The sequence below is a fragment of the Branchiostoma floridae genome, chromosome 8 (genome assembly GCF_000003815.2).
Source record: "Branchiostoma floridae strain S238N-H82 chromosome 8, Bfl_VNyyK, whole genome shotgun sequence".
In the NCBI taxonomy this organism is placed as follows: Eukaryota; Metazoa; Chordata; class Leptocardii; order Amphioxiformes; family Branchiostomatidae; genus Branchiostoma; species Branchiostoma floridae.
In genome coordinates, this window is record NC_049986.1 from 13,788,128 (window position 1) to 13,804,849 (window position 16,722).

The 16,722-nt window shown below is 42.4% G+C and overlaps 1 protein-coding gene across 4 annotated transcripts in view; it reads right to left on the reverse strand.

Annotated features, from left to right (window-relative positions):
* Nucleotides 1-665: 665 nt before the first annotated feature.
* The window catches only part of LOC118420843 (carboxyl-terminal PDZ ligand of neuronal nitric oxide synthase protein-like), a 73,316-nt gene continuing 57,259 nt past the window's right edge, over nt 666-16,722 (reverse strand). For 2 of the 4 annotated variants that reach the window (XM_035827880.1, XM_035827879.1), the window contains 7 exons: nt 16,237-16,345; nt 6,321-6,456; nt 5,384-5,547; nt 5,112-5,186; nt 4,576-4,800; nt 2,788-3,106; nt 666-2,237 (listed from right to left, as the gene is read on the reverse strand). In XM_035827880.1, coding sequence (XP_035683773.1) covers nt 1,522-2,237; nt 2,788-3,106; nt 4,576-4,800; nt 5,112-5,186; nt 5,384-5,547; nt 6,321-6,456; nt 16,237-16,345 — 1,744 coding nt within the window. In that variant the 3' untranslated portion in view covers nt 666-1,521. The remainder of the gene's footprint in view (nt 2,238-2,787; nt 3,107-4,575; nt 4,801-5,111; nt 5,187-5,383; nt 5,548-6,320; nt 6,457-16,236; nt 16,346-16,722) is intronic. The other 2 variants (XM_035827881.1, XM_035827882.1) reach the window with 2 other exon arrangements.

Genomic DNA, 16,722 nt, shown 5'->3' on the forward strand with positions numbered 1-16,722 from the left:
AGAGATGGCTCCAACTTTGCAGCAATACCAAAATTCCCTACAAGTTGTCTCGGCTCCCAGTTATACCAAGGACATTATATCCGTATATGATGTCCTTGGATCTACAAACCAATACACATGCATCTTGCAAATTGCTCAAACAGCATGCAACAAACTCTCTGAGTACGACCCCTCAAATGCTGTCCTAGCCACTTGGCACTGGTGCCACTTAATCAATCAGCCATATTGGAGAATTAGATGATGTAAGAGCCATTGACGATTCTTTATCTTGAAACTACTGGTTGATTACTGAATATCCTTTCCATTCTAACATCTACAATGTAGGATAATTGTCTAAAGCTATTTGTAAAGTGACAGGTTCCTCTTTGGTCCTCCACACTTGCATACTTACTGGCTGTGTCCAAGCATGGCTGCCGTTACGTGTATTCCATGACATCACTAGAAAACCTGCCTTACATTGGTCCTACAAGCACCCGTTTTTAACAGAGAAACACTGACAGATGATACAATGTACACCAGTTCTATACACAATTTCTGCACAAAAAGATCCACAAATCACATTTAGGCTGCATCAATTTTTTGGCTTCTGGTTTTAATTTTTTTGTCCTAAAATCACTTATAACTTTCTTTGGGAAAATACATTCTGTACATATTTTGCAAATACGCTGAAGGTGCGTCCAAATTTTGTTTCCTCTTTAGAATTAACAGACACCAGATCATTCAATTCATGGAGCCTAAATAATTAGAATACTACAAATTCTCATGATCTGAAAAATGATCTATACAGTGGTAAGACCAAACACAGTTTCAAAAAATATCAAATATCTGTTTGCCCTCCCCGAGACAATCACCACAGAAATTATGGCCACAGATTACTGCATGCATGATACAACACAAAATTCCTTAACCTGCCATCTACAAAAGTATTTATCAGAATCTATACAAATTGTTCAACACTCTCAGCTTCAGTAAAGGTTCTTACATGGTAAGTCATCTCTATATATGGAAGTGGTCAATCAAAATGTGCCTTGATTAAAAAACTAATTGCAGTGACAACTTCAGCATTGTGTTGATGTTAAGTACAGTGGTTGCTAAGTCCCCTTTTACCTGTCTACCTTAATAAGTTATCTTCAGGAAAATCAAATCAAAGATTTAAGGGACATGATTCACTCCATTACTGTACAAAACAAATCCCAAACCAAGTCACCAAAACATCAGGTACTGACGGCACAAATAGAGGTCTTGATTAGTCGGGTACTGCCCAATAACAGCGTATTTCCTCAATACCATGATAAATATTACATACACTGCAAGCATCTCACCAAATCCATGTAGAACTTGTCATCATATCTAACAGGTCGTCACAATATTGGAAATTTGTCCTACCAATTTCAGACTTTGCAGATCAACACTTAAAAAAGCTGTCTTCCTGATGTGTTGGTGACTTTTTATGTTTCAGTAGTCTTATTGTTAAAAACCTTTAAAAAAGCTAAAATGACCTTAAGTTGCTATCTTTCTACATCAATTAAATGGATCAAAGTCTTCAAAACCCAACGACTCCATGGTCTGGGTTTGTCTGAATCCTCCTGAATCTCTGTCCCTCGGAACCCCTGAATCCTCCGACAGTTCCGTGTTCTCGTCGTCCGAGAAGCTGATGTGGAGCTTCATCTCATTCAGACCCAGCTTCTGACCCTTTCTCGGGCTCGAACTCAAATCGTTCAAGTTTCCGTCGTTCTCAAAGCTTGGCGACTTGCTCTGGCTGCTGCCGAACCCGCTCGACTCGCTCGGTGAAATGGCCGACTCCGACTCGGATCCGTTTGCCTCCGCGCTCTCTGCTCCCTGTTGCTCCGATGCAAGCTCACCCTCCGGAACCATCAGATCCTGCGTGGTTTTCAATGAATTCCTGCTGCGTTTGGACTTGGGAGGAGGGTCTATTTTGGGCGCAATGTTGAATTCTTGGCTTCCATCTAATGACCCTTCTTGCGGAAGTGGTACAAGGACTTTGAGCTTCCCGTCTGGCCCTGCTGACGTGTGTAACACTGTTTTCTTTGGCTCCGGTCGGGGCTTGGAAATCAGGGACTCGTTTGACAGCTCTTTCCTGTCACTCTCAACCTCGGAGGTGTTGCCGTTGATCCCAGAATCACTGTCCAAGTCCAACAGGAAGGAGGACTCGTCCTTTGCTCCCACCTTAACAGGGCTGGAGGGTACATGACTGGAGTCACCGTCACATAGGAGTTCTGTGAACATAGAGAGAGAGATTAGTCAGTCATTAGCCACATGGACAATTACTTCAGCACTGAATTAAATTCAAACTTTCAACCCATATAACAAAAATGCAACACACAAACGGTTCAGTTGACGTAGGGTTGAAAGATAAAAGAGTCCTAACCAATTTACTTACATGTGGCAACACGAAAAGGCTTTTATTCTAATTATTCTGTTGCTGAAATGTTACTGAAATTAATAAAAGTTGATCAACACAAGGTAAGACACTGGTTCTATCCTGATTGACTAGTGTCTAACAGACTAGTTGCATTTATTTTACAGCAGGAGCATGAAGCTTTTAAGCACAGTTAGCAGAATAAGTCATAGCCAGTTAAGATGATCAGAATAGGCACCAAGGCTATTCCAGTCAAAAGGTTTGCGCATGAAGGAAAAAACCTTAAAAATCTTCTTTACCAACTTTTTGATGGGACAGCCTTAATGATACAGCAGGAAGAAAACACCCGGCACACAAACCAAACCAAGAAGACACTGCAAACAAAAGACAACTTGCGCATGCTGTACCTTTACTAGCGTGCTCTTTTACAAGAGGTTGAATACCTAAGCTGGTGTTTTCGAACATCCCTGGTACATGGGATGAAATTCCCCCCTGCTGAGCGTCCTCTACGTCCTGAAACTCGGGGAGGATGACTACCCCTGGGGCGGGGGTGTTTGTGTCTGGGAGGGGAGGGTCGTTGGAAGGGTGGGGGGTAGAGAGGGGCGGGATGGTCTCGCTGTAGCTCTGGCCCGTGAGCTGCGTCTCCAGGTCCTGTACGTTAGCGACCAGCGTGCCGACGTGCTGCAGCAGGTCTCTGTTCTGCAGGAGCAGCTGGTGGGTACGTGCCTGTGGGATAGCATGTATGTAAAAATTGTGTATGAGAAAAAAATAAAAGATTTATAAGACTCATCAGGACTTTAAATGATGTAATTTGTAAACTGTATCTCTGTGGGTACATGCCTGTGGGACAGGACAGGGGGACAGGGATTCATACATGGGAATAAATTCTGCATATCTTTCTCCACAACTTCATGTTTCTCCCCAAACTTTCATTTTGTAGGTACTATAGCAAATTACAAATGTAGCATGTCCAAGTAACAATACAGCATTAGTTACTTATTATAAAGTAACTACTATCATAATGTATCTACCAAGATTCTATGATTCCTCTCGTGTACACTAAAATTAAAGGGGAAAAAAGAACAATTTCCAACATTGATGTACATTTTAACATACACATGAATGGGAACTTGTTGAAAGTTAAAATGTAAGAAGGATCTAATACAATGTTCAGCAATACAGTCAAACCTGCCCAAGACGACCACCTGGGGGACCGGAGAAAAGTGGTCGATTTGGACAGGTGGTCGCTGAGAAGAGTATCGACTCAAAACATGCCCAATGCAAAGTATAAATGGTTTCCGTTGTGTTTAATGGCAAATAGCAAGCACACTGCACGCACGCAAAGAAGCAAGGTCTTTAATGTCAAATACAACACGCACACTGTAGATTGTAAATTTAACCCCAAGCTTGTATCGAGCTTTTATATGATACAGTGTTTTAAAGCTCAATATTTGTACCCTAACGTTTTAGACAGTAAGGGAACTTTGATGCTGTCAGTTACCATACAAGCCATGCGTCGCTGTGTTCTTGATCGCCGTATCTGAAATAGCTACGGTGCACCTTTCGAATTCGATGCCCGGTACGTCCCGATAGCGTACTAACATAACCACGGGTGAATGTACAGTACAGTTGGACAAAAGCACTCACACAGATCTTTCTTAAAAAGGTATGAGCTACACAGATCTTTCTTAAAAAGTATGAGGCTATATACGTTTCAGCATTCGTTCACTTTATAATGATAGATTTAAAAGAAAACTTCTGCAACAACTAAATTCGGATTTTCTTACAACGAAATTTCCTCCCATATTACAGTAGACTGCCCCATTGACCCACCCATTGACCGCCGTCATCTTTATTCTAAACATAACATCGTAATGACAGTCAAAATCCGACGCAAACTGGCCGATTTCAGCACAACATCGCGCTAGTTATCATAAAAAAATCGGTGAAAACCTCAATTTTGAAAATGATGCGGTCGTTATGGGTCTCAATTTGAGCCGGTCGCGGTCGCGTTGGCCAGGTGGTCGTTGAGTAAAGGTCGCTTAATGCTTACGTCAATGGGAAAAAAAATCGGGACCGAGAAAAAGCGGTCGAAATGGCCAGGTGGTCGCTGAGAAGAGGTGGTCGCTCGGGCAGGTTTGAATGTACTACAATTTCAAGCCTGCACTATCACAGACAGTTGCTAGGGGGCATACCTGAGCCTCTATCCTGGCTGCCGTCTCTGCTGCCAGCTGGTCCTTGAGCAGGTGCACTTGTGCGATGGCCACCTGTGTCTGCTGCTGCTGCTGCTGGAGCTGCTGCTGTAACAGCTGCACCTGGTGGTGCATGCTGAGGGGCGTGGACGACACCTGGCTGTCCCCTGCCCCCTGGGGAAGGTTCATGTAGGGGGTGTGGAGTGGAGAGGACAGCGTCGCACCCTCCTGTGTGGACAACATTGTAGCATGATGTAAGTAGGTTGTTTTGTACTTTGAGTTCAGCGTTCAGTCATGTAATTCTATGGAGGTCCTATCCGCTCAATACCAAGACAAGCCCTTTGTAGCCTATAACTAGTTGTGTTATGTTGCAGTTGAACCAATACATAAAATGTGTAAGACATACATTGTGGTAGCCTATAACTAGTTGGGTACCCTAGGCTGTGTAAGCTACAGTTGAACCAATACACAAATTGTGTAGGACAGAAATAAAAGTCAAAGTTTGCAGCAAAGCAAGGCTGGCAGGAAGCAATTCTCACCTCAGGTAAGAAGAACTCATATATCTGCACAGGAGAGTTGGACAAACACACAGAAGGGGAGACAGAAAACAGATTCTGAAGAAGAGAAAGTAAAGACTGAAGCACAAGATTGATAAGGACGAGCAGAAAAAAAAGAGAGGAAAGGCAGACAGTGAGCAAGAAAGGGATGATGCTTCTGATGAAACTGATTTAGTCTATCATGAGGGCAATGTCTATAAAATATGCCAAGCAGATGAGAACTTAATGCTGATTGATTATAATTGAAGACTGACCTCTCCACACACTTTCCTGGCCTCAAAGTGCTTGTCAAGGTCGGTGACCCCACGCGAGGCAGGCGTGGCGTAATCTGTTGTCAGTATCTCCTCAGCATCGATGTCAGTCTCTCCAACATGCTCGTCTTCGTCCACTGCATTGCTCCCATCAACCGTTCGGTGACCTACAGACACAGGACAGTCAGTCAATCGATCATTCGCAGGCATCATATAGTCATCACAGTCACACTGCTTTATAACATTCTGCAGCACACTGTATACAGAATAGGAAACTTTCTGGCCTGACTAAAATAGCTCTCCTAGTGGCTGGCCCTACGGTTGCAACCTTGAGCCCTACAGTTGCCAGCCAGCAAGAGATTGTGTAAACACAGGCTAGGGAACTTTCTTGTACAACATTGCTGGTAGAGGTTTTTTCCTTGGACACTATTTATTCAAAAGAGATTTGATACTGTAAATGCAGAAATGTTCGCGGTGGATTAATGTTCGCGGTTTTCGTGGTGACCACTTCACCGCGAAATTAAATCCACCGCGAATATTTTTCTATTATGATATTAGACTGCAGTATATGGTGTTACCGCGAAATTAAATCCACCGCGAAAAGTCCTTTTTCCCCCGCGAACTTAAATGCATTTACAGTATTCTCCCTTTCTGCCAAGTCCTTTTTGAAACCCCTAACTTGATTACTGGAGAGCAGTTATACTGCTTCCTGTACTTTCTGGTACAACATAGCTGGAAGACGTTTTTTTCCCTATTCATTCAGAGAAGAGATTTGATTTTCTTTCTTTCCAGCAAAGTCCTTTTTCAAACCCCTAACTTGATTGCTGGAGAGCAGTTATACTGTTTCTTGTTGACCAATACAAGATCAGTGTTGGGATAAAAACACAGAATTCCACAGATCAGAAGACAACTACAGGTAAATTTTTTTTGTCCTCCGTACCTGGGCTGTGTTCCTCTGCCTTGTCACTCTCCCCGTCTGCCTGTCCGTCACCCTGTGCCGCTGCATGGAGCAGACTCAGCTTGTGGCACACCTCAAACGCCTGGCCGATCGTCCGCACAATACGCATGGCTTGGCTCTGTGACAAACACAAGGTAATGTAAGTGCATGTACATTCAATGCACCAGTCAGGATGGACGGAGATTTTCTTGAAGAGGCTAATTCACAGCCATTGAGAATGGTTAGGAAAATACTTATTGCCCTATCAGTTTAGTATTATGCCTGTCTACAAGTGACACGACAATTCCATGTTACTTGAACAATATATTTCATGCATACGAAGACCATACTCAGATACCAGCAGACTTGTTTTTACAGAATCCCACATCACACAACTGCACATGAAAAGCAAAGCAAACACACTGAACTTGGCATATTCCCAGGATGTGAACTGTGCTCAATGTTGCTTTTTTGTGTAACTGATCTATGTGTTGCTTTCAACATTGAAAACCCCTGATTTTGCCAGTGCTTAAACAGATGGACCACACAAGGGCCTGAGTAGTATTTCAGAAAGCAAAACTCCTCAAGCCACCTCCTGACAAAAATTCTGATTTTGAAGATGTGTTGCATATCTCAAGCCATCATACATATGTACAAACTGTCTTTGAAGAAGTGTACGTCACTGCATGTAACACTGATTCCTAAATCTTCAGTTCATACAAATATTACATTTACAAGGACAATCTGCAACTTGTGCCTAACTCAGTGAGTCTGTGACCATCTTGCTCTTTATGTGTTGTCATGCCTAACTCCCCAATACAAACTGGCAAAGTTAGGTACATGTTAGGTACTTTTGTTATCACCAAGTACAGTAGGGGCATCTTCTCTGGGTAGTTTTAAAGAACGCTTGCAGATAGATGTGCAAAAGTTAGGGGTAACGAGTCGTTTGGTGTAATATAACCAGCTGCTGCCGCGCCGTGTGCCTGCGAAGCTGGTGTGTTCCGCCGAACGGCGGTTATACCGGCTATATAGATACAGATACAGATACATGTATCTGTGCATTGCTGATCCAATGAATGACTGGACAGACAGAAATGGGACACAGTGCACTTTGTAACTGACATGCTTGAAATTAAGGTTATACTTATATTTGATATAAACAGAGCTCTTAAGGCCCATGATCGCATTGCAAATATCTGGGAAATTTTGATGGTGATCTTTACCTCTGTAAAGATCACGGGCATTGGCTAAACAAAATGATATTGCATCTTTCTAAAAAAAAAGGAAAACCTTTTCTTTTACAGATGTCTGGTGGAAATCTTGGCAGATAAATAATCTGAGAGATTGGATCTCATGGGAGAAAAGAGGAACCTTGTCTGGCCAAATGGCAGATTTATCTTTTTCCAGATAAACTGACACATGGTAGTCAGCAGATACCACAAATGGAGGCATGATGTGATTAGCAGAGTAGCCAATCATATGGTTCCATTTGTCACCTCATCAGTAGGGGTCAAACCCTTTCTCTGCTATCAACTTCAACCTTTCTTAATGAAATTCATCCTTGGAAAAACTAATTGTTTCTGGGTGAGTGATCTGTCAAATTTGAAGCACTTTGTACCACGTCTTCTTCTTTTCTAGGACATCTGCAAGAGTAAAGTACATTGACCATGTGAGTAAAATACTGTTTAGATGTTATAAGAAGAATTACAGCCATGTCAGACCGTAATTTGGGAAACTTTCATTCATTTCAGTCCAGGCAACTGGTAGAGAAGTAAATTACACCTCCCTAAAAACCCTTTCCTCCATTTTCAAATAAAGCTGCCAACCTTTACATGTAATAAGAAGCACCCAGATTCCATCATAACAGAGAGAAATACTGAGAAAATGAAAAAGCGATCCTTCACAGCCAGTTGAACATAATAAATGAAGATGGAACATGAAGAAAGTGCCTTTTGCCTGAGTGGCTGCCAGATGGAACAAATAAAGAATATGTTCATCACAAGTTGTTATCAATCATAATAGCAGGACCTGGTGCCAATAGCACATCTTCAATGAGCCACTGTATGAAATATATGCCACTCAAGACTAAAATAAAGCTGCCATAAGCGTAAGTGTTCAAATCATAAATTGTACCTCATACATCAGGGCATATGCTCTCATTCAAGACTGTCTAATTTAAGATACTGTAGAATTTGCTAGTTCTCCCCACTGATATATCTGCTGTAAGTTTTCAAATCATGAACTGAACTATATGTACATGTATGGTCACCAGGGTATGTGTGTGTGGCCCTCACTTGCATGCTTTAGAATTTCATAGCACAATATACCATCATTCAAGAAGTCATAGAATCTTCAGAAATATTTTTCTCTATGACAAATATTGAGCCAAAAAATGCCCTTTTCACAAAATACTCTGCTTAGTTAGACACTTTTCATCTCATTTGAAAGCTAGATCTCTCAGCCCCCTCCATAGATGACACAGTAGCCCAGTTGTGACCCCAGTTGTGGAGCAGCACAGCTGGTCAGCACCACTGGCTGTGCCAGGACAGAAGGCAGAGAATCTGGGACATAACTGATGACAGCTATGAGTGACAGTTTCCTCTGATAATTTTCTCCGCAATGCACTCTTTTCATTGTCACCTAACAATGTGCATGTGTACTGGAAAATACCAAGTACGTGCTTGAAATGCAGTTTTATTTGAACGGTACTTTTCTAAGGGACTGTACGATATTTATCAGGGGGGAGGGCTGGTGCGTTGGGGGGGAGGGCCATGTTAATTTTTTTTGAGGTGGGGGGAGGGTCATGTTAATTTTTTTTGAGATAGGGGGAGGGCCATGTTAATTTTTTGGAAAGAATTGTTTATACTATTTTTTGTTTTGATATCTTGACATGGCCCTAAAACTGATAAAATAAGCCTTCTGAATAGCCTAAAATGCAAGAGCTTCCGGGGGGCTTTGCCCCCCTAGGTCCCCCAAAGTGGCGCTGCCCTGGACCAGCGTTCCCGCCAGGCATACGTCATTCCGTCTCCAGACTTATTTTTTTCTGGAAAGACGCACTCGGCTCGGCTCAGTTTCCCCAAATATTTAAGTTACAAAAGCGGTGCGCGGTAAATATGTGAAGAATCCAAAACTATCCACTTTATTTACAACATTTCTTTTGTTTCAAAAGGACAAAATTTGCGGCAGAAAAGGGGCCGCAATATTGTTGTCAAGCGTCGATCGAGTCGGCTGTGCACTCGCATTGTCGTCTGTGGCACATGGCGCGGCACGCCCCCCTCCCCAGACGGACTGTCGATCGCAGCGCCCAGCACGTTGGGACGTCTTTTCTGGCTGCTCCTTCAAGTTCAAGGCTACACCGGCACTGATCACTGCCAAAGACGCAGCAGATCGCCCTCCTTCGTATAATGTATAACGTTCTTGGTCTCTATGTAAAAAGAAATTCAGCGGTGAGCCAAAGATTTCAAGCCGAAAACGGGGTTACCTGAGGTCGCACGAAACAAACGCACGCTCGTGGAAAATGACGGCGCGGCCTTGTAAAACCCGACCGATTCGATAAATTTTAGTAAAATCATCGGGCAAAATAGAAAAAAAAACACAAGGTGTGATGGCGCCGTTATTTTATCCTCTGGAAAAACTACTAGCATTTGATGCAGGAGGGCGCAACATCGATCGCACGAGGTAACAGTTAGGCATTCTTTATTCAATGTCGGAAAAAAATTGGCAGGATTTTTCCATGGGCTGACGAACTCACTGGCTAGAGCCCTGTTTGGAAGCATCAAAAACCCAAAATTTTCATATAGACATGACTGGACAAATAATACCCGGGCCAGATCACGGACTGCTGATTCCCCGAGCTTATAGTTATAACATATTTTTGGGGGAGGGCGGACGTCGATTACTGAAAAACGGGAGTAAAAAAGGCAACCGGCATCCAATCTCAAGGGCATAATTTTCCTCTCAAATTGCAGGAAATTCTGTTTTAGAGGGTTTGAAAATCCAAATTGTCCCGGGGGAGTATGCCCCCGGACCCCTGCCCCCTGCCCCAACGCTGTGAAAAAATCCTGGCGAGAACACTGGCGCCCTTGTGCCCTGACGTCTATATTAAGATTATTTTATCGGTTGTTTTTCTAGCCGTTTGATTATGCCTGTCGGGGGGGAGGGCCATGTTGATTTTTTTGAGGTGGAGGGGGAGGGTCACGTTAGATTTTTTTGAGATGGGGGGAGGGCCATCAAAAATTTTTCGATCCGACTTCCAATGCACCAGCCCTCCCCCCCAATAAATATCGTACGGTCCCTAAGCCCTACCACTAGCACTGCATGTATTTTCACACCAGACATATTGATGTGTTGGCCGGATTGGCAATAAAATGAAACAAATGGCTGTGATTCTAAAATATTACAAATATCACTAAAACCAGTGGTGAAAATTGGAACGAATTCAAGAGAATAACTTTGGAGGAGGGTTCTGCACCCCCTCTCATTAGAAAAACAGCCCCAATACAGAGCAAACCAGAGTTCAATACACGAATGAACCTTTCCAGACTATAACACATGTGTTGCAGCTTCCATGGATCAGAAAAGTCAATCTTGCAAAGCTCTACAATATTTCAGGCTGAAAACGTCAATATTTTCAAGCATAGTGGCTTTTGCAGTTTCAACAGTAATCACTGTAGGGCAATTCATCACCCTACTATATACACATCCCACAATAACACATCCAACATGTTACACTGTCCAGGCTGGGCCAAAGGTATGGCTATTGAGATGAATGATTTGACCAGAAAAGATGGTGTGCCTGTAGCCAAGATGCCAGGACCTCAGTACTTTATGGAAGTATAGCTTAGGGCACAGACATTTTATTCTGACCAAAAGGAATTGCAGAACTATTCGAAGTTTGGCTATTGATATCATCTTTGTGGTTAAATACACAAACAGTATTCCTTTAAGACATGATAATTCTTAATATAAATAACACATATAGCCTGCAGACAAAGGATTTGGTGATAGCTTGAGTTTTTTCTTTGGTAAAGCATGTACCACTCAGAGAACATTATAATGCATCAATACACTAAAATGTGAAACATAAATTTCTGTGCCTTCATCTTGATTAACATGTTTCAATTTAAGGACCAATAAGATGGTATGGTTTTAGTATCCATATGGCAAAATCTATTCCCATCCTTTTTCTTTTCTCTTACTAAGTCTTAGGCACATTCCCAATCTACACGTATGCCATAACCCTGACCTAGTTCCAGAGGTACGGTACAAGATATGCTCAACCTAATGGCAAGATCTAATGGCAAAATCCATACCGTACAAGACGGTTCCTATTGCTAAAATTTGGCCGCTCCTGATTCATGGCACTAAACCACCGTTTGGCTGCTATTTACCCGAAGCACCAATCCACTGACCCTACGCAACAATCTCCTAAAGTGACAACGAATGGAATAAATCCAGGACACTAATTGGCCCTTTCTCCCCGCAATATGTTTCTCCCATTATGGCTCCTATGAGATTTATGAACCAAGTGTTTTAAAACTCTGTTATTTTTCCCCATTATCCATCATCTTCGACAAGCAGAGTCCGTTAAGCCAGATATATTGTCGTTGCTATCGATTTTACTTGACAAAACAGACTAGCTTAGGTCCCATCTGCACTTTACTGTTAATTCTTTATGTAAAGCTCTCCAATAAAGGTCTCGTGTATGCTATTCACTTCGAGGTATAAATGTATTTGAGGTATTAGAGTAGAACGTATACCAAATTGGTTATGATTTTTAACAAATAACAAAACATGCTGGGCAGAGTAAATGCAGATATTCCAACACTTGTTCCATGTATTGGACCCACTCAAGCATCAACATTTAATGAAACACAAGGGAAATACTCACACCTAGACGACCTATACATGCATATCCTTTATATATAGGTCTGCACTTTATTGAGAGTACACATACACTACATGGTATCCTGGTTTTGATGCAGATAATTTTTTTTTCATATCAGTAAAATTTACCTGGTCCCTGAACTCAAATGTACCCCATTCTAAATGGATGGACCATCATTCTGTGCACCAGGTTTTCAATTGGCTAATTATCTCCTTTGGAAGTCCGTTTTAACCCCTCCCCACCCTAATGTGTCTTCCTTTCTGGCGGAGACCAGGGGGTCCGATTTTACAAAGATTTCACATTGACCTCTTCCATCTCTTTTCGGGTCATCGCAAGAAGACTGGATAGGAATACCAATAAGCTTGCATGTTGATGTGCCATGTTCTTTATTTTGCTTGTTCAACAAGAAGCCAAAACACGGCACCATTTTTGGCAGTGTGGATCCCTGGGCGGGTCTGGTGCTTTCTCACCAAACTGAGGCTAACCAGGGTGTTGACTCTGACCACAAGGTCACGACCTGCCAGAGTTCAGGTCTGGTAAATGCACCTTCTCAAATGTCCTGACAGAGGTCCTTCATTTCCCCTCCATCCTCCTTAGCCCTCCCAGGGGCACCTTTAGAAGCTTCTGCAAGGCTCTAGGATATTTACAGAGCAATCTGTCTTGGGAAATGTAAGACCAAGGGAGAGGATGGAGTCTGCCTGAATGTCTCCATTATGTATGACTAGACTGGCTGTCTGTCTGGGCATTCCATAACTTCAAGGCTCAAGGCCACATGTACACTAAGTCTTTCACAGTGGTCAGGGGAAACCAGAAGTTTTCTGGATGGTTCTCAAATTTCCAAAAATAAAAACGGCACTTTTAAGAAGATAAAGGACATCTACTCTCATCCACACAAGTGTCAAGGTACATGTTGGAACCTCATATCAACACTGAACTGTAGGACTAGGAAGCAACAAAAACTTGGTTTATCAGTCTTAAATCAAATGTGTCCTTGTTCCATGCCTAAAAATATCCAAGTCTGATACACAGCTTAATTACCCTTTCTTCACCTTTCCTGATTTCAAATATACCTCATTCCTCCTGGAATTTCTATGAGTCAATACTTCCTAATTGGACAAGAAACCTCTCTTTCAGGGGTTCCCCTCCCTGACCTGAAGGTCTGACCTTTGCTGTGACCCTACGACCTCTAATAGCAATCCCCCCTCCCCAGAAGGTACAATACCTGTTACAGACTCACTGTTGATTACAGAGATCTGCCCAAGACTGATCTTCTGCCTTCTAGCTTATCTGATAATGGTCATGGAGAACATGGATTCTTTAGAGGGGCCTATGGCAAATTGACTTAATGTTCTTCCACCAGTGACAATCTGTGGCAGCTCATCTAGACAGGACCATTTGTCATAAAAAGAAAACTCTCTCAAGGTTATGAAGTTGAAAAATAGGCTCCAGAAAGGGCGGATCTTGCATCAGCATCAGCATTCATGCAAAAGGTTAGAAGCCAACGTGAGAAAAATGGGCACAATTATGCTGGCTGGCTGGGAAAGATTGGAACATGTGAGGTTCATTTTCAACAGACAGGGAATACATGCACTCTGCCCTACCTGTACAAAATACGGAAATAGACTGTAAGGCCACACTGATTTAATTTGTTGGTTCTCAGATTTTTAAAAATAAGGCTAAATTGAAATATCAACCTGCTTCTGATGGGAAAGTCTGTACCTTGAAAAAATCGTTTTAGGCAGTGAATATCCTTCAGTTTAATTTCAACCTCAAAATGTCTAAGTATCAAGGAAATAACATGATATTTAAGCCTAAAACAATTTCAGGTGGGAAGGGGTGGGGCCTTTACAGTAATGCCCAAGGAAACTTTTAGCTCCTTGAATGGTAAAATATTTGTGATGAAATCATCATTCATTAGGTGGAAATGTGGACAATGTCATTGTATTGGTTAGAAGTCTCTCTTTGGTCATCGCTGATGCTGACAGACGATCACGATTGGTTGGAAGTGTAGCTAGTTTCCCAACATTGACTTTTATTCCAATCATGGACCATGAGGTCAAAGAGTTTTATAACCAAACTTTTAATCTTTGATACAAGCTGACGCTAGAAAACTAGGTCAAGCACAACCACATGCCTCAATTGCCATAAGAATCATGTCCTGACATACTCCAATATAATGGCTGCCTTCATGCCTTTATGACTGGCCTGAGCCTATGGACAAGTATTCCCTATCCCACAATGTTTCATGCAAGAGACACTGCTGACTGGAGGTGCAGGCACGATCGATGGGCTTTTACTTCATCCCCAAACGGTGTCCTTTAAGGGTCATTTCATCTCAATATCCTGATTCCTCATGCACAACCTTTCTGGCACTCCAGAGGAATGAGGGTCTACATGGGGGGTCTTGGTAACGCTTAACGGTGAATTCAGGAGGCCCGGTAACGCTTAACGGTAAATTCAGGAGGCCCGGTAACGCTTAACGGTAAATTCAGAAGACGTTACAACGCATAACACTTAAGCAACATTGACGTGCATTCCTATTCATACAGCGATATCTAGAGTAGTTATATCAATGGGTGAAAATATCCGACTAATGACATGTGAGAAGCAAAAGGTGCCCAGAACCCGGAGGAATGACAGGGACAATGTCCATGACATCTGTAAATTGACGGAGGCAGATCTAGAGTTCCCGGCCCGCCACAGAGACGCGGCGGCAGCAAATTTCTTATGGAAGAATCGAGCTATTGTTTCAGCACATGGAGCGCCGAAGGCGCGACGCATCCCAGGGGGGTCCGGAGGTATGCTCCCCCGGGAAAATTTTAAAATCAAGACCCTCTTAAATGCTATTTCCTGCATTTTTCGGCAAATTTTGCCGACCGACTAAGCTAGGTTGATTTTGACATTTTCAAATTACACATGATTATAGCTTTGGCCTCCACCCCCAGGGCCCCCGACATATTTTACAATTTCGATTCGAGCTCGGAAGGCACGAAACGTTACAATATAAGTCCGGGGAAATTTTAAAATCAGGACCGTCTGAAACGCCATTTACTGCCTTTTGAAGGACAGATTTTGCTAAATTAGATATAACATTTTATTAGAGCGAAAAGGTTTTTTTTTTGTGCGAAAACCCACGCCCCTAACATATTTTCGCCATGTCGTCGTAAGCGCCAAGGGCACAAGCCGTCGCAATGGAGGTCCGGAGAAACCCCATTTTCTGCATTTTAGGAGTACTTTTTGCCCGAAACTAAGCTTGACACTGAAAACTATATGAGTGATAAAGTTTTTGAGGGCAACGCTTCCTCAACATATTTTACCCTGTCCAGAGCCGAAGGCAGGGAGGCTCGGAGAAATTTTGAAATATGGACCCTTTGAAACGCCATTTCCTGTATTCTCAAGGGTTCTATGTGGCATTAGACTTCGTGTGTATAACGGGTTACGAAGAATTTCTTGGTAACGCTTAACGGTGAATTCCGGATAACAAATAACGATTAACGTTGAATTAAAACGACCAATAACGCCTCACGAAGAATATGCCAATAACGATTAACGTTGAATTAGAGCGGGTCGGTAACGATTAACGGTGAATTAAAATGGCTCGTAACGCTTAACGGAAAAAGGCATGCAGACCCTCAGGAATGGCACCAAACAGCTGGCTGGGAAGATGGGAATTGCTGATGGAAAAGGAATGGCTGCGTCCCCCTAGCATATATTCTCCAAACTGCAGAGGTTCTTTCCAGGAAAGCAGCCCTTGATCAATTAATTTCCTGTGAGCTGAAAGCTTCTCAGCTCCTGACAATTGTGTGTTGAAAAACCATTAGTCTAAAAATTGAGTAATAGAAATGTTTCCTTTGGAGCTTCCTGTAGTTTCTACTGTTTTGAGAAGAGTTTCAATGGCTAGAACAATCAGGTTAGCTGGTCTCAATATACCACAGGAAGAAGATAATTTACATGAATTCTTTTAGTTATACCAGTAGCCGTTTGAGTTCATTGAGTTGTTACAGGGAAAGTCTCAGTGTGACCATCACCCACCTTTTTGTTGGCCTTGAAGACGTTACACTTGAAGACATTGTTGGGGCCGTCTCGACAGATGTAGCTGAAGATCTTCAGATCCTGGGAGTCATGTGACACGTAGAATATTCTGAAAAAAAAAATCATACATGAAACTTCAGTAAAATGATTTCCTAGAACTTCAGAAGAAGTACAAGCGGAAGTCAATCTAATAAACAGACTAAATACAGAAAGTCAAATAGTAATATTTTTTTCAGGTTAGTAACAAAATCATGGCTTAATTCTAAAGGTAGAATTTTACCGTCACATCGTGCGAGCATGTGCACACCAGTCCAGTTTGAGAGAGATTAGGTTGTAGTTTCCTAATACTTTTTGAAGAGTCACCAACTTGATATACTGTAAATGCAGAAATGTTCGCGGTGGATTAATGTTCGCTGCTTTCGCGGTGACTACTTCACCGCAAACTTAAATCCACCGCGAACATTTTTCTATTATGGTATTAGGCTG